Below are 10,521 nucleotides of genomic sequence, written 5' to 3' on the forward strand. Positions count from 1 at the left end.
GGTGAGCAAACAAACTCAGCATACAAAGGAGAAATCTATGGCTTGCGAGAATCAACCGCAAGAATTATCAGCCTTCCAAACAAAGCAAAGTCTGCTCCGATCATTTTATAAGTGGTAAGTTGTTTAAATAAACAATCAATTGCAAATCCGTTACAGTCCCTGAAACATAGAAAGTATAAGGATGAGAAAAAAACAGTGAATCGGAAAGCTGCGCACATTTGTGCAGCTTCGCGCAAATGTGGGCAGCTTTCTGATTTAAATCAATTCTGATTTAAATCAACTCGATATTATACACACACATATATTTATATGCAGTGTTGAGAGCTCTAAAATTCCAATGTTTACATACCTTGGCTGTAATTAGGACATGACTGTCACTTGTTTTTATATGGTGGACTTCACGGACCCAGCCACAGACAAAATAATTGTATGACTCCAGCGACTTGTATGCTTTGAGGTCGTCAAGTGTGTAGGCACTTTTACTATTCACGAAATAGTTCATAATATCAGGGTACGATATGGATGGCAGCCCTGCATAGTCACTTGAAAATGCATCTTTGTCCACTTCGTAGGGGTCAGTCAATTCCCCCAATCAAGGCCAGTTTGGCTGCATACCGTTGTCGTGAGATGTCGTCCAATATCTATATACAGTTGTGCTCATAAGTTTACATACCCTGGCAGAATCTATGATTCTTTGACCATTTTTCAGAGAATATGAATGATAACACAAAAACATCTTTTCCACTCATGCTTAGTGGTTGGGTGAAACCATTTATTGTCAAACGACTGTGTTTTCTCTTTTTAAATCATAATGACAACAGAAACTACCCAAATGACCCTGATCACAAGTTCACATACCCTGGTGATTTTGGCCTGATAACATGCACAGAAGTTGACACAAATGGGTTTGAATGGCTACTAAAGGTAGCATCCTCACCTGTGACCTGTTTGCTTGTAATCAGTGTGTGTGCATAAAAGCTGAGTGAGTTTCTGGGATCCAGACAGACTCCTGCATCTTTCATCCAGCCACTGACATTTCTGGATTCTGAGTCATGGGGAAAGCAAAAGAATTGTCAATGGATCTACGGGAAAAGGTAGTTGAACTGTATAAAACAGGAAAGGGATACAAAAAGATATCCAAGGAATTGATAATGCCAGTCAGCAGTGTTCAAACTGTGATTAACAAATGGAAAATCAGGGGCTCTGTTAAAACCAAGCAAATGCCACAAAGTATCTCGCCTACAATATGCCAAACAGCACAGAGAGAAGCCTCAAAACTTCTGGAACAAGGTAATTTGGAGTGATGAGACCAAAATTGAACTTTTTGGCCATAACCATAAACGTTACATTTGGAGAGGTGTCAACAAGGCCTATGATGAAAGGAACACCATTCCTACTGTAAAGCATGGAGGTGGATCGCTGATGTTTTGGGGAAGTGTGAGCTACAAAGGCACAGGAAACTTGGTCAAAGTTGAAGGAAAGATGAATGCAGCATGTTATCAGCAAATACTGCAGGCAAATTTGCACTCATCAGCCCGGAAGCTGCGCATGGGACGTACTTGGACGTTCCAACATGACAACGATCCAAAACACAAGGCCAAGTCGACCTGTCATTGGCTACAGCAGAACAAAGTGAAGGTTCTGGAGTGGCCATCTCAGTCTCCTGACCTCAATATCATTGAGCCACTCTGGGGAGATCTCAAGCGCGCAGTTCATGCAAGACAGCCCAGGAATTTACAGGAACTGGAGGCTTTTTGCCAAGAAGAATGGGCAGCTTTACCATCTTAGAAATTAAAGAGCCTCATCCACAACTACCACAAAAGACTTCAGGCTGTCATTGATGTTAGAGGGGGCAATACACGGTATTAAGAACTGGGTTATGTAAACTTTTGATCAGGGTCATTTGGATGTTTTTTGTTGTCAAAAAAAATTATTTATGATTTAAGATTTAAAAATAGAAAACAGTTGTTTATCAATAAATGGCTTCACCCAACCACTAACCATGAGTGGGGAAAAAAGTTTTTGTGTTATCATTCATATTCTCTGAAAAAAGGCCAAGAAAGCAAAAATTCTGCCAGGGTATGTAAACTTATGAGCACAACTGTACTTCCGTTTGCTTGATTTTGCCAACATTGATCTTTATTTTAGAAAACTGACTATATAACTTCATAAATTCGTCCGAGATAACGTAGCCGGTAATAGCGATGGTCCGTTTTGTTTGCCCCACAAGATGGCGGCTGGAGGGCGTTCCCCGGAATGCCGTGATGTCAGTGAAAACTATGTATATGAGCTGATAGCCTAGTAGTAGAGTAACCAATCAGAGCACGTGATTGCTCATATCCAGTGAATGTGGATAGAATAATACTTATTCCTTCATCTGTCTATTTAAAGTTTGAAACAGCTTGCATCGGTTTTGTATTGTTTACCACAGTATTGTTGAATTCTCGAATCTGAAGGTGTTGATTAATTCAAATTCAAGCAATTAAAGGGGCAACATTATGGGAAAACTCACTTTTTCAGTGCTTGTTGACGTACATTTGGGTATCTGGAGCCTACCGACCCACAAACTCTGAAATTAGACACCCAGTCAGCTTCTTTTCAACTGCCTGTTTCAGAAAACGTGCTTCAACAAGCCATTCAGATTTGGCTCCTCTTTTTATGTCACAAGCCCATTAGAATTATGCTGCCTCCTCATCTGTCTATCTCCACTCATGGCTTGAGACCAGCATTTGCAAATAAATATTCATGAGGAACACACTGCCTGATTAGCTGGTGGAAGAGGAGGGTGGGGTGAGCAGTGGCTCATGATCATTTAAAGGAACAGGCTCAAATCAGCCATTTTGAACAGGGTGAGAAGGGAGCTGTAGTGTTTTTATCCTTGTGGTATTTTGACCAGATCGTGTCAGACATTTCATTAAGACCTCACGTACCTGTGTCAGCTTGTGGAAAAGGGTACGTCACCTTTAATGCCGTCCTTCTAATGTTTTTGCTTTCCACAGCAAAAATACATTCACAGGGACTTGTAGTCCAAGCACTCCACATAACATAAGCTTAATAATCAGTAGATTAAAAAATGTTATTTCACAAAGAAAGTATAATCATTGATATGGTGAAGCTTTCCGTGTTTAACATTTATGGATTTGTGGGTATCGGCACTTTTGTGACTCTCAGTAAGTTTTCTCGCACAGGAGTGTCTTCGTGACTGGTGACTGATTAGCCTTCCAGTTTCTCAGTAATATGACATTTCTGCATGTTTTGTCCTAACTTCAAGAGAGTGGAAAAAGTCAGGTGGGTGAGGGAACGACTGTTTATAGCTGCTACAACGTACGTGACTGGAATCAACTTATCTTGCGGATGTTCCACAACATTAAACGGAGCTATAAACAGTAAAAACGTTAATTTGTTAAAAGAAAATGTGACTACTTTTTTTGTCAAATCTCTGAGGGTTAACATGAACAGAGCATACCAGGACCTCTTACACATACGTTATTTCATACTTCTGCACATGTGCCGTAACGTAGCGCGTTTAATTGTAATACATCAGAGAGGGAGAGCTTGTAAGTGGATCCTTTAAAAAAAAAATCTTTCTGGGTAAGAGCCCACAACAGTTGGTACTCTGTGTTCAAAATGACATAGTATATCATCTCATTTCGATATGTTACCATTTCACAGTGAGTATGGATTGTACTTATCAGAACATGGAACATTCGTCTCCGTTTCTGTCTTGCCTTATTATAAACATGCATTGTTACTTTTATATGATCACAAAGTTAATTAATCCAAAACAGTTCAGTTTCTGTGTTCTGTAACTGTTAGGCCTCCAGTCCACTCTGAAAGTATTGGAAAGGCAAGACCAGTGCTTTTTGTTTTTAGTATCCACTGAAGACATTCAACTTTGAAATCAAAAGATGAATATGAGTTGGTGCATCAAATTTTTTTCATTTCCTAATATTTACATCTAGATGTATTTAAAAAAAAAAGAAAAAACAAACTTGGAATATGGCATCTTTGGTGGCAGACCAACCAATTTTAGGTGAACAAAAGTATAGGAACAGATAGAGTTAAAATAAATAATACTTAATCTTTGATTGCATATCCCCTGCTTGGTATAAATGCATCAAGCTCACTGACACTAACAAACTGTAGCAATCTTCTTTTGTGATGCTTTTCACATTTTTCTTTCACTTGTTAGGGTTGTCTCTTCAGGAGGTGAAATGTGTACTTTATTTGGGTTAAGTTCTGGCAGTGTTGTAGTCGAGTCACTAAACCTCAAGTCCGAGTCTAGTCTCGAGTTCCCAGTGTTTGAGTCCAAGTCATTAAAGAAAATTTCGATTCGAGTCCACTATTGATCTGAGTCAAGTCTGAGAACAAGACTCCAACCGCACCATTTGACGGTGGCCGTTGCTGCCCTCATGTGAAACCGTCTCTGCTACTGTGTTGGATTAACATTACTGCTTGACTGCCCCATTTTAGTTAATAGACTACAAACCTTGCTCATCGCTCAGCAAGCCCCACCCACTATCAACAGGGCAAATAACATGAGAGAGGGTTAACACTAGCTAGTTCATCGGTCAGCAAGCCCCGCTATCAACAGAGCAATGAACATAGCGTGTCACTTCCTTCGTCTTGACAAATGACGATTGAAGTTCGAGGTTGTCCCCGTCGTCTCCTCGATGGTTCTTTTAAATATGGAACACGTAGCAGTGCATTTTTTTTTTTTTCCCCACTGCACGAGAAGTCTGCATAAGCAAAACGGACAATCCTCGGGGCTTCTCTCCAGGCATTTTAGCGCCATTAACATTTGGTTTGTTCCTGAACCTGACACATGAACAGGTGGATGTGCATTTTCTTGCACAAAATTAGTATAAAAATTAATGTAGATATAAATGTTATGTCAAATTATTATGGCATGTTTCAAAAAATAAAGAAAAAATCGGAGTCCTCGTCTCCAATTTATGAGTCGGAATGCAGTTAATGCACGAGTTCGAGTCCAAGTCTGAGTCATCAGTGCTCAAGTCTAAGTCAAGTCACAAGTCCTTAAAATCAGAGCACGAGTTGGACTCGAGTTCAAGTCCTGGACTCGAGTACTACAAGCCTGAGTTCTGGTGATTGACTTGGCTAGTCTAAAACCTTCCACTTTTTCCCTTGATAAAGTTCTGTGCCGTGTTGGCAGTGTGTTTTGGGTCATTGTCTTGCTGCATGATGAAGTTATATTGGATGCATTTTTCTGTAAATGTTTCTGTAGACTTCTGAATTCATTCTGCTGCTACCATTATGAGTTACATCATCGGTAAATATTAGTGAGCCTGTTCCAGAAGCAACCATGCAAACCCAAGTCATGACACGATGTCATGCCTTTGAGACAGTGTTTTGGATCATGAACAGATCCTTTCTCTCTCCACACTTTGGTCTTTCCATCTCTTTTGTCGAGGTTAATCTTGGTCTCAGAAATTTTTGTGGCTCTCTGTATTTGTTTGTGAATTTTAATTTGGCCTTCTGATTCTTAGTGCTGATGAGTATGGCATTTCCTTTATATTTCTGCTCTCAAAGTCTTCTTTGAACAGTGGATACCTTCACCTCTGCCCTGCAGAGGTTGTTGGTGATGTGGACTGTTGTTTTGGGGCTTTTCTTCACAGCGCTCCCAATCTTTGTCATCAACTGCTGCTTTTTCTTTGGCTGATCTGTTCAGTCTCTGGCTGTTACTACACCAGTGGTTTCTTTCTTTTTCCGGACATCCCAAATTGTATTGGCTGTGCCCCAATGCTTGTGCAATGGCTGTGATCCATTTTCCCTATTTTCAAAATGGCTTGTCATTCTCCCATAGACAGCTCTTTGGTCTTCATGTTGTTTTATTAACTAACACAGTCTTTTATAGATGAAACATGGCCCAAACCAAAAGTCAATGTCTCGGTCATCATATGTTCCAATATTTTGATTGCTTGGAAAAATGGGTGGGTTCAAACAAAAGGTGTCATGTTCAAAATTGTTTAACACATCTAGGTGTAAATATCAGGAAATGAAAGCTGAAATTCTGATCCATCACTTCATATTTATCTTTTGATTTCAAACCTAAATGTCTTCAGTGTATAGCAAGAACAAAAGAATTGGCTTTGCTGTTCCGATACTTTCGGAGGGCACCGTAGGTGAAGTTTACCTGCATAGAACTTGGTTGGTAAAAATTGGCTCAGACCACATCTGCATATCAGGCAACCCTATGGTTGAGAATCCGTGGTGTGGATCATCATTTACCTCATTAAATAAAAAAGTGCAATTTATAAATCGTCTATTCTGAGTGACAGATTTTGGATAATCTGCACTAATATTAACACTTCCTTCTTACCTCTAAAAGCAGCTGATGACTGACTGATTTTGAAGATGCTTGATGCAACTTCACTGATGACCTGTTACCTGTCTGCTACTGCTTCTTTCAAATTGTGTGCTTTTAAAATGTGTAATGAATTTGATCTATAGTGTCATTTCAGAATTTATGTCTAATGACTATATTTAACCTTCTGTACTCTGTTTCCCCCAGTGAGTTCCTCCTCCCAGACTACTTGAGCCACATGCAGGAGGAAGAGGAGGAGAACCTGGCCCATTTTGAGATGACGGAGCAAGCCTTTGATGTCACCGCCACCTCCTCCTCCTCTTCTTCCTCAGTACAAACGCCCGTCATCTCCCAGGTCTCCTCAACCATGAACTACGACTCGCGACCCTCTGCTTCTATGGCCCAGAATTCACCAGGCTCTCGAGCAGGCCATGGGAGTGAGGAGGGAACACTAGGAGAGGAGGCAAAAAACACCACAGCTGTCACCTCTTTACCAGAGCCGGAGAAAGAGGAAAGGGAGAAAGAGGGTGAGGGACAGAACCAAAAGAAAGCACTTATGTCAATTACAATCGAATGAGAAACATTCCATTTAATTATTTTGGAATTTGTGTACGTGTTTTTCAGATCTTGTGGCCTAAATCAGTATAATGCAAAATAAATAAAGTGAACACTGGACTGTGTGTGGGGAATGCAAGTTTGGATACTTATTATAGTTGACTTTTAAAAAGCTTCATATGTAGTTGTGAACAGTTCTTTATAGGAATGTTATTCTTTTCGTTTGCTTTGTATAGGAACATAAGGTTATATGTTGTGATTGTTTTAAAATGTCATGTATTCTGAAATTCAGACATTGTAAACTTGAAATGTTTAGATGTTGTTTTTAACTGTCCTGTAATTAATTGATTTTTTTTTTCCCTCTGAAGCTTTATCAGCTAAATCATGACCCTCTATGAGGCCATATGTCAAAGGATTTTGTGTATGAGTAAAAGCTGTGAGATGATTACACCTACGCCTTATTCAGTCAGGCTGGATCATGCTAGACAGTGACTGGGAAAGTTGTTCCTCTAAGATATATGGGGTGTTTTAAAAAAATTTGATGATATTTCACAATCTAATAACTTTACCAATTCTCGTTCAATTGACCTCAAATTTTCACACCATGTTTGGAAACTGGTCAGAATTTTATGTTGAATGTTTGTTTTTTGTTTATCTTTTTAGGTATAGGAATGCCATTCACTGGAAAAGAAAAGGCATTTTGTGTGTTGGCATACAGTCGAACAAGTCAAAAATTTGTGAAATCGTTCATGGAATCCACATACCTTTTTGAATTTCTCATTCAAATTTTGAGGAATAAATCTTCTATTGCTCAACATTAAGCCTGTTCAGTTTCTTTTGCCTAGAGTATGTAGTTTCTGGGATATTTACATCTCAAATAATATCAATTTTATTTTTGAAACACCCTGTATTCCCCCCCCCCCCCCCCTTTCCTTGCCTCTTGTCCCTTTGAAGCAATGTATTTAGTCTTGTAAAGCAGAGCGCCTTAACTGTAGCACACTGCTCTTCCTGGCCTGCAACCTGAACTTTTGAGGCTAACAATCTGAAATGTGAAAGACTGTGCTATTATTTAAGCAGAAGTTGTCCAGTATGGTGTGCTGTGTAGCCTGATTTGGTCAAATAAGCTTTGAGTCCATTTAAGGAATCCTTTGTTGGTTGTCTCCTTTTTCCAAATGAGTAAATTTGTTGAGGTTAAGTCGGCATTTTGAGAGATGCATTGTATTTAGGGTAACAAAGAGAGAAGCTAGCAATCCCCCACCAACCCTCCAGTTTATTTTCTACTGTATATCACGCTGCTAGATTTTGACAGCTATGCCTCACAAATAGAAACCATTTAAGCATTTCTATTAAGAACTTCAGTACATGCAAGAAGGTGATGAAATGGAAGAAAGGAAATATCTTTCCCCAATTCCACTAGTTAGGCTGTTCAATGGAATTTTTCTCCATAACGCCTAACTATAGGTACCTAATATGTTTCCAGTAAAATCTGTGAAATATGACATGATTGTGAAATCTGTATGTAGCACTTGCTCAATTTGGTCATTAACAAATGCACACGTGTGTGTGTGGTGGTAGTGGTTCCTTCCCCACTTATATTTGACATTGCACAAGGCAATCATTTGGCCAAAAGCTGCTCCATTCCAGTGTGATGTTCTCAATAAACCAACTGTCAATTGTTTGGTATGCATTGTGCAATATCCAGCTTCTAGATGTCAACCCGTTTTTCCAAATATGGCAAAAGAATGTGATTTATATATGTGTGTGTATGTGTATAATATATATATATAATTTTTTTTTGTGTGCGCGCACGCCAAGGCCAACAGACAGTAAACAGATAAAATCAAGGACACAAGGATAATTGCTAGGAGGATTGGCTTTTGCACGTTCTCAAGGAAATACATTTCTTTTGAAGGACTTTATGAAGTCCTTTGTACGGCAGTTTCATTTCATTTCTACAATGCAGTTAATGAACAACAAATGAAACAAAATAAAAAAAACAAACTTCATAATATATTAATATATAGGATATGGTGGCTGATTCTATCACTTCATCTTTTGAGTCCGTATACTGAGTAAATACATTCGGTCAAATCTCACTTCCTATATCTCAACAGGGTGTTTGTGGTAGATTGAAACACCAGTGTCTTTAGTCTGAGCATTTATAGTGACGCATTTTCCATAACACAGCTTTCTGTATCCGCTTTCTTTCTGTGGTATCTGCATGTTGTCCCAGTCTAAATGAAATAAGAGCAAAATTAATATAGCATGGGTTGATTTTTATTTGTTGGATGTTTTGGATGTGTGTGGAACTGCAGGTTTGTTTGTTTTTTTATGTACAATATTCAAACTTCAGTGTCTGAAATGTTTCAACAGAGAGAAAACTTGGTGTTTTAATGGTCATGATGCTCTTTCTGATCCTGCATTATATTACAATTCACCTTAAAGTGAAATTTTGTACATTTTCTTATAGCAATGTGAGTGTGAATTGTTATTTGACTTGAGCCTTGTAGTGTCTGCTTTTGTGACAATGTCTTAATGGTATTTACTCAAACCTTTTTCTTTTTTTTTTGTATCTTGTGCCTTGGATATTAAATCTGTAGTATATTTTAATGGCTAAAACATACATTAATATGACTTCATACCATTTTGTAGACAGAATGCTGTTAGACTTACGATGTAGCTAGTGATTTGAAAATATTTTTTGAAGTGCTATACTATTGGTTTAATATGTGTGCTTGTGTTTATTTTGATAATGACAAATGTACCTTTATTGTTTTGTACCTTTTTGGTGGTCCTTATGCCAAGACAGATTTGCTGAATGATGTTTTGTAAAGTCAGCAAGTTGCAACTGAAATTAAATGGTTACAACCTAGCAAAATATGGCTTTGTCTCTGTTGTATGTAAATACCATTTTTATATGCAGGACGTATTACATTTGCTGCTATTGTACGTAGCATTGGAGATGTATGTATCAATTTTGACGAATTGTATTAACAGGAGTGAGCTAATATAAGTTATAAAATTTTACAGTAAAAGTCAATGATTTTGATGCAGGTAAGTTAAGATAAATTGGTCCTTTTTTTTTTTTTTTTTAAATACATTGGCTGGGTACCCTTGAGACAGAAGTTTTGAATCCCTGGTAGAAATTTTATTGAATCTGTCAGAATGTGAGGAGAAATTTACATAAAATCACAAACTGCATTCTGACTGACTCCACCTTTACATTACAAGATTGTAAACTGAGCTACTGTGCAACCATCTACAACCCCAAATAAGGACAAGTTGGGATGGGGATGGTAAGGAAAATGCAAAGAAGAGACAGCAGAGATTTCTAAATTTACTTTGACTTGTATTTCATTGCAGATAGTATGAACCCAAGATATTTAACCGTTATTCCACGAAATCGAGTCGTACATGAGCTGATCGCTCACAAGGCGCATAGCGCTGAGTAGGCTATCAGCCATGTACGACTCGATTTCTTGGAAAAACTGTTTTATTCTATCCACATTCACTGGATTTTGAGAAACATCTCATCTCATATCATCTCTAGCCGCTTTATCCTGTTCTACAGGGTTGCAGGCAAGCTGGAGCCTATCCCAGCTGACTACGGGTGAAAGGCAGGGTACACCCTGGACAAGTCG

General features: G+C 38.6%; 1 protein-coding gene across 3 annotated transcripts in view; it reads left to right on the forward strand.

Annotated features, from left to right (window-relative positions):
* Positions 1–9,758, forward strand: part of zbtb44 (zinc finger and BTB domain containing 44) — a 33,472-nt gene extending 23,714 nt beyond the window's left edge. For 2 of the 3 annotated variants that reach the window (XM_060912224.1, XM_060912226.1), the window contains exon 6: positions 6,533–9,758. In XM_060912224.1, coding sequence (XP_060768207.1) covers positions 6,533–6,902 — 370 coding nt within the window. In that variant the 3' untranslated portion in view covers positions 6,903–9,758. The remainder of the gene's footprint in view (positions 1–6,532) is intronic. The other variant, XM_060912225.1, reaches the window with a different exon arrangement.
* Positions 9,759–10,521: the final 763 nt, after the last annotated feature.

Source organism: Neoarius graeffei, chromosome 28, assembly GCF_027579695.1.
Source record: "Neoarius graeffei isolate fNeoGra1 chromosome 28, fNeoGra1.pri, whole genome shotgun sequence".
Classification (NCBI taxonomy): Eukaryota; Metazoa; Chordata; class Actinopteri; order Siluriformes; family Ariidae; genus Neoarius; species Neoarius graeffei.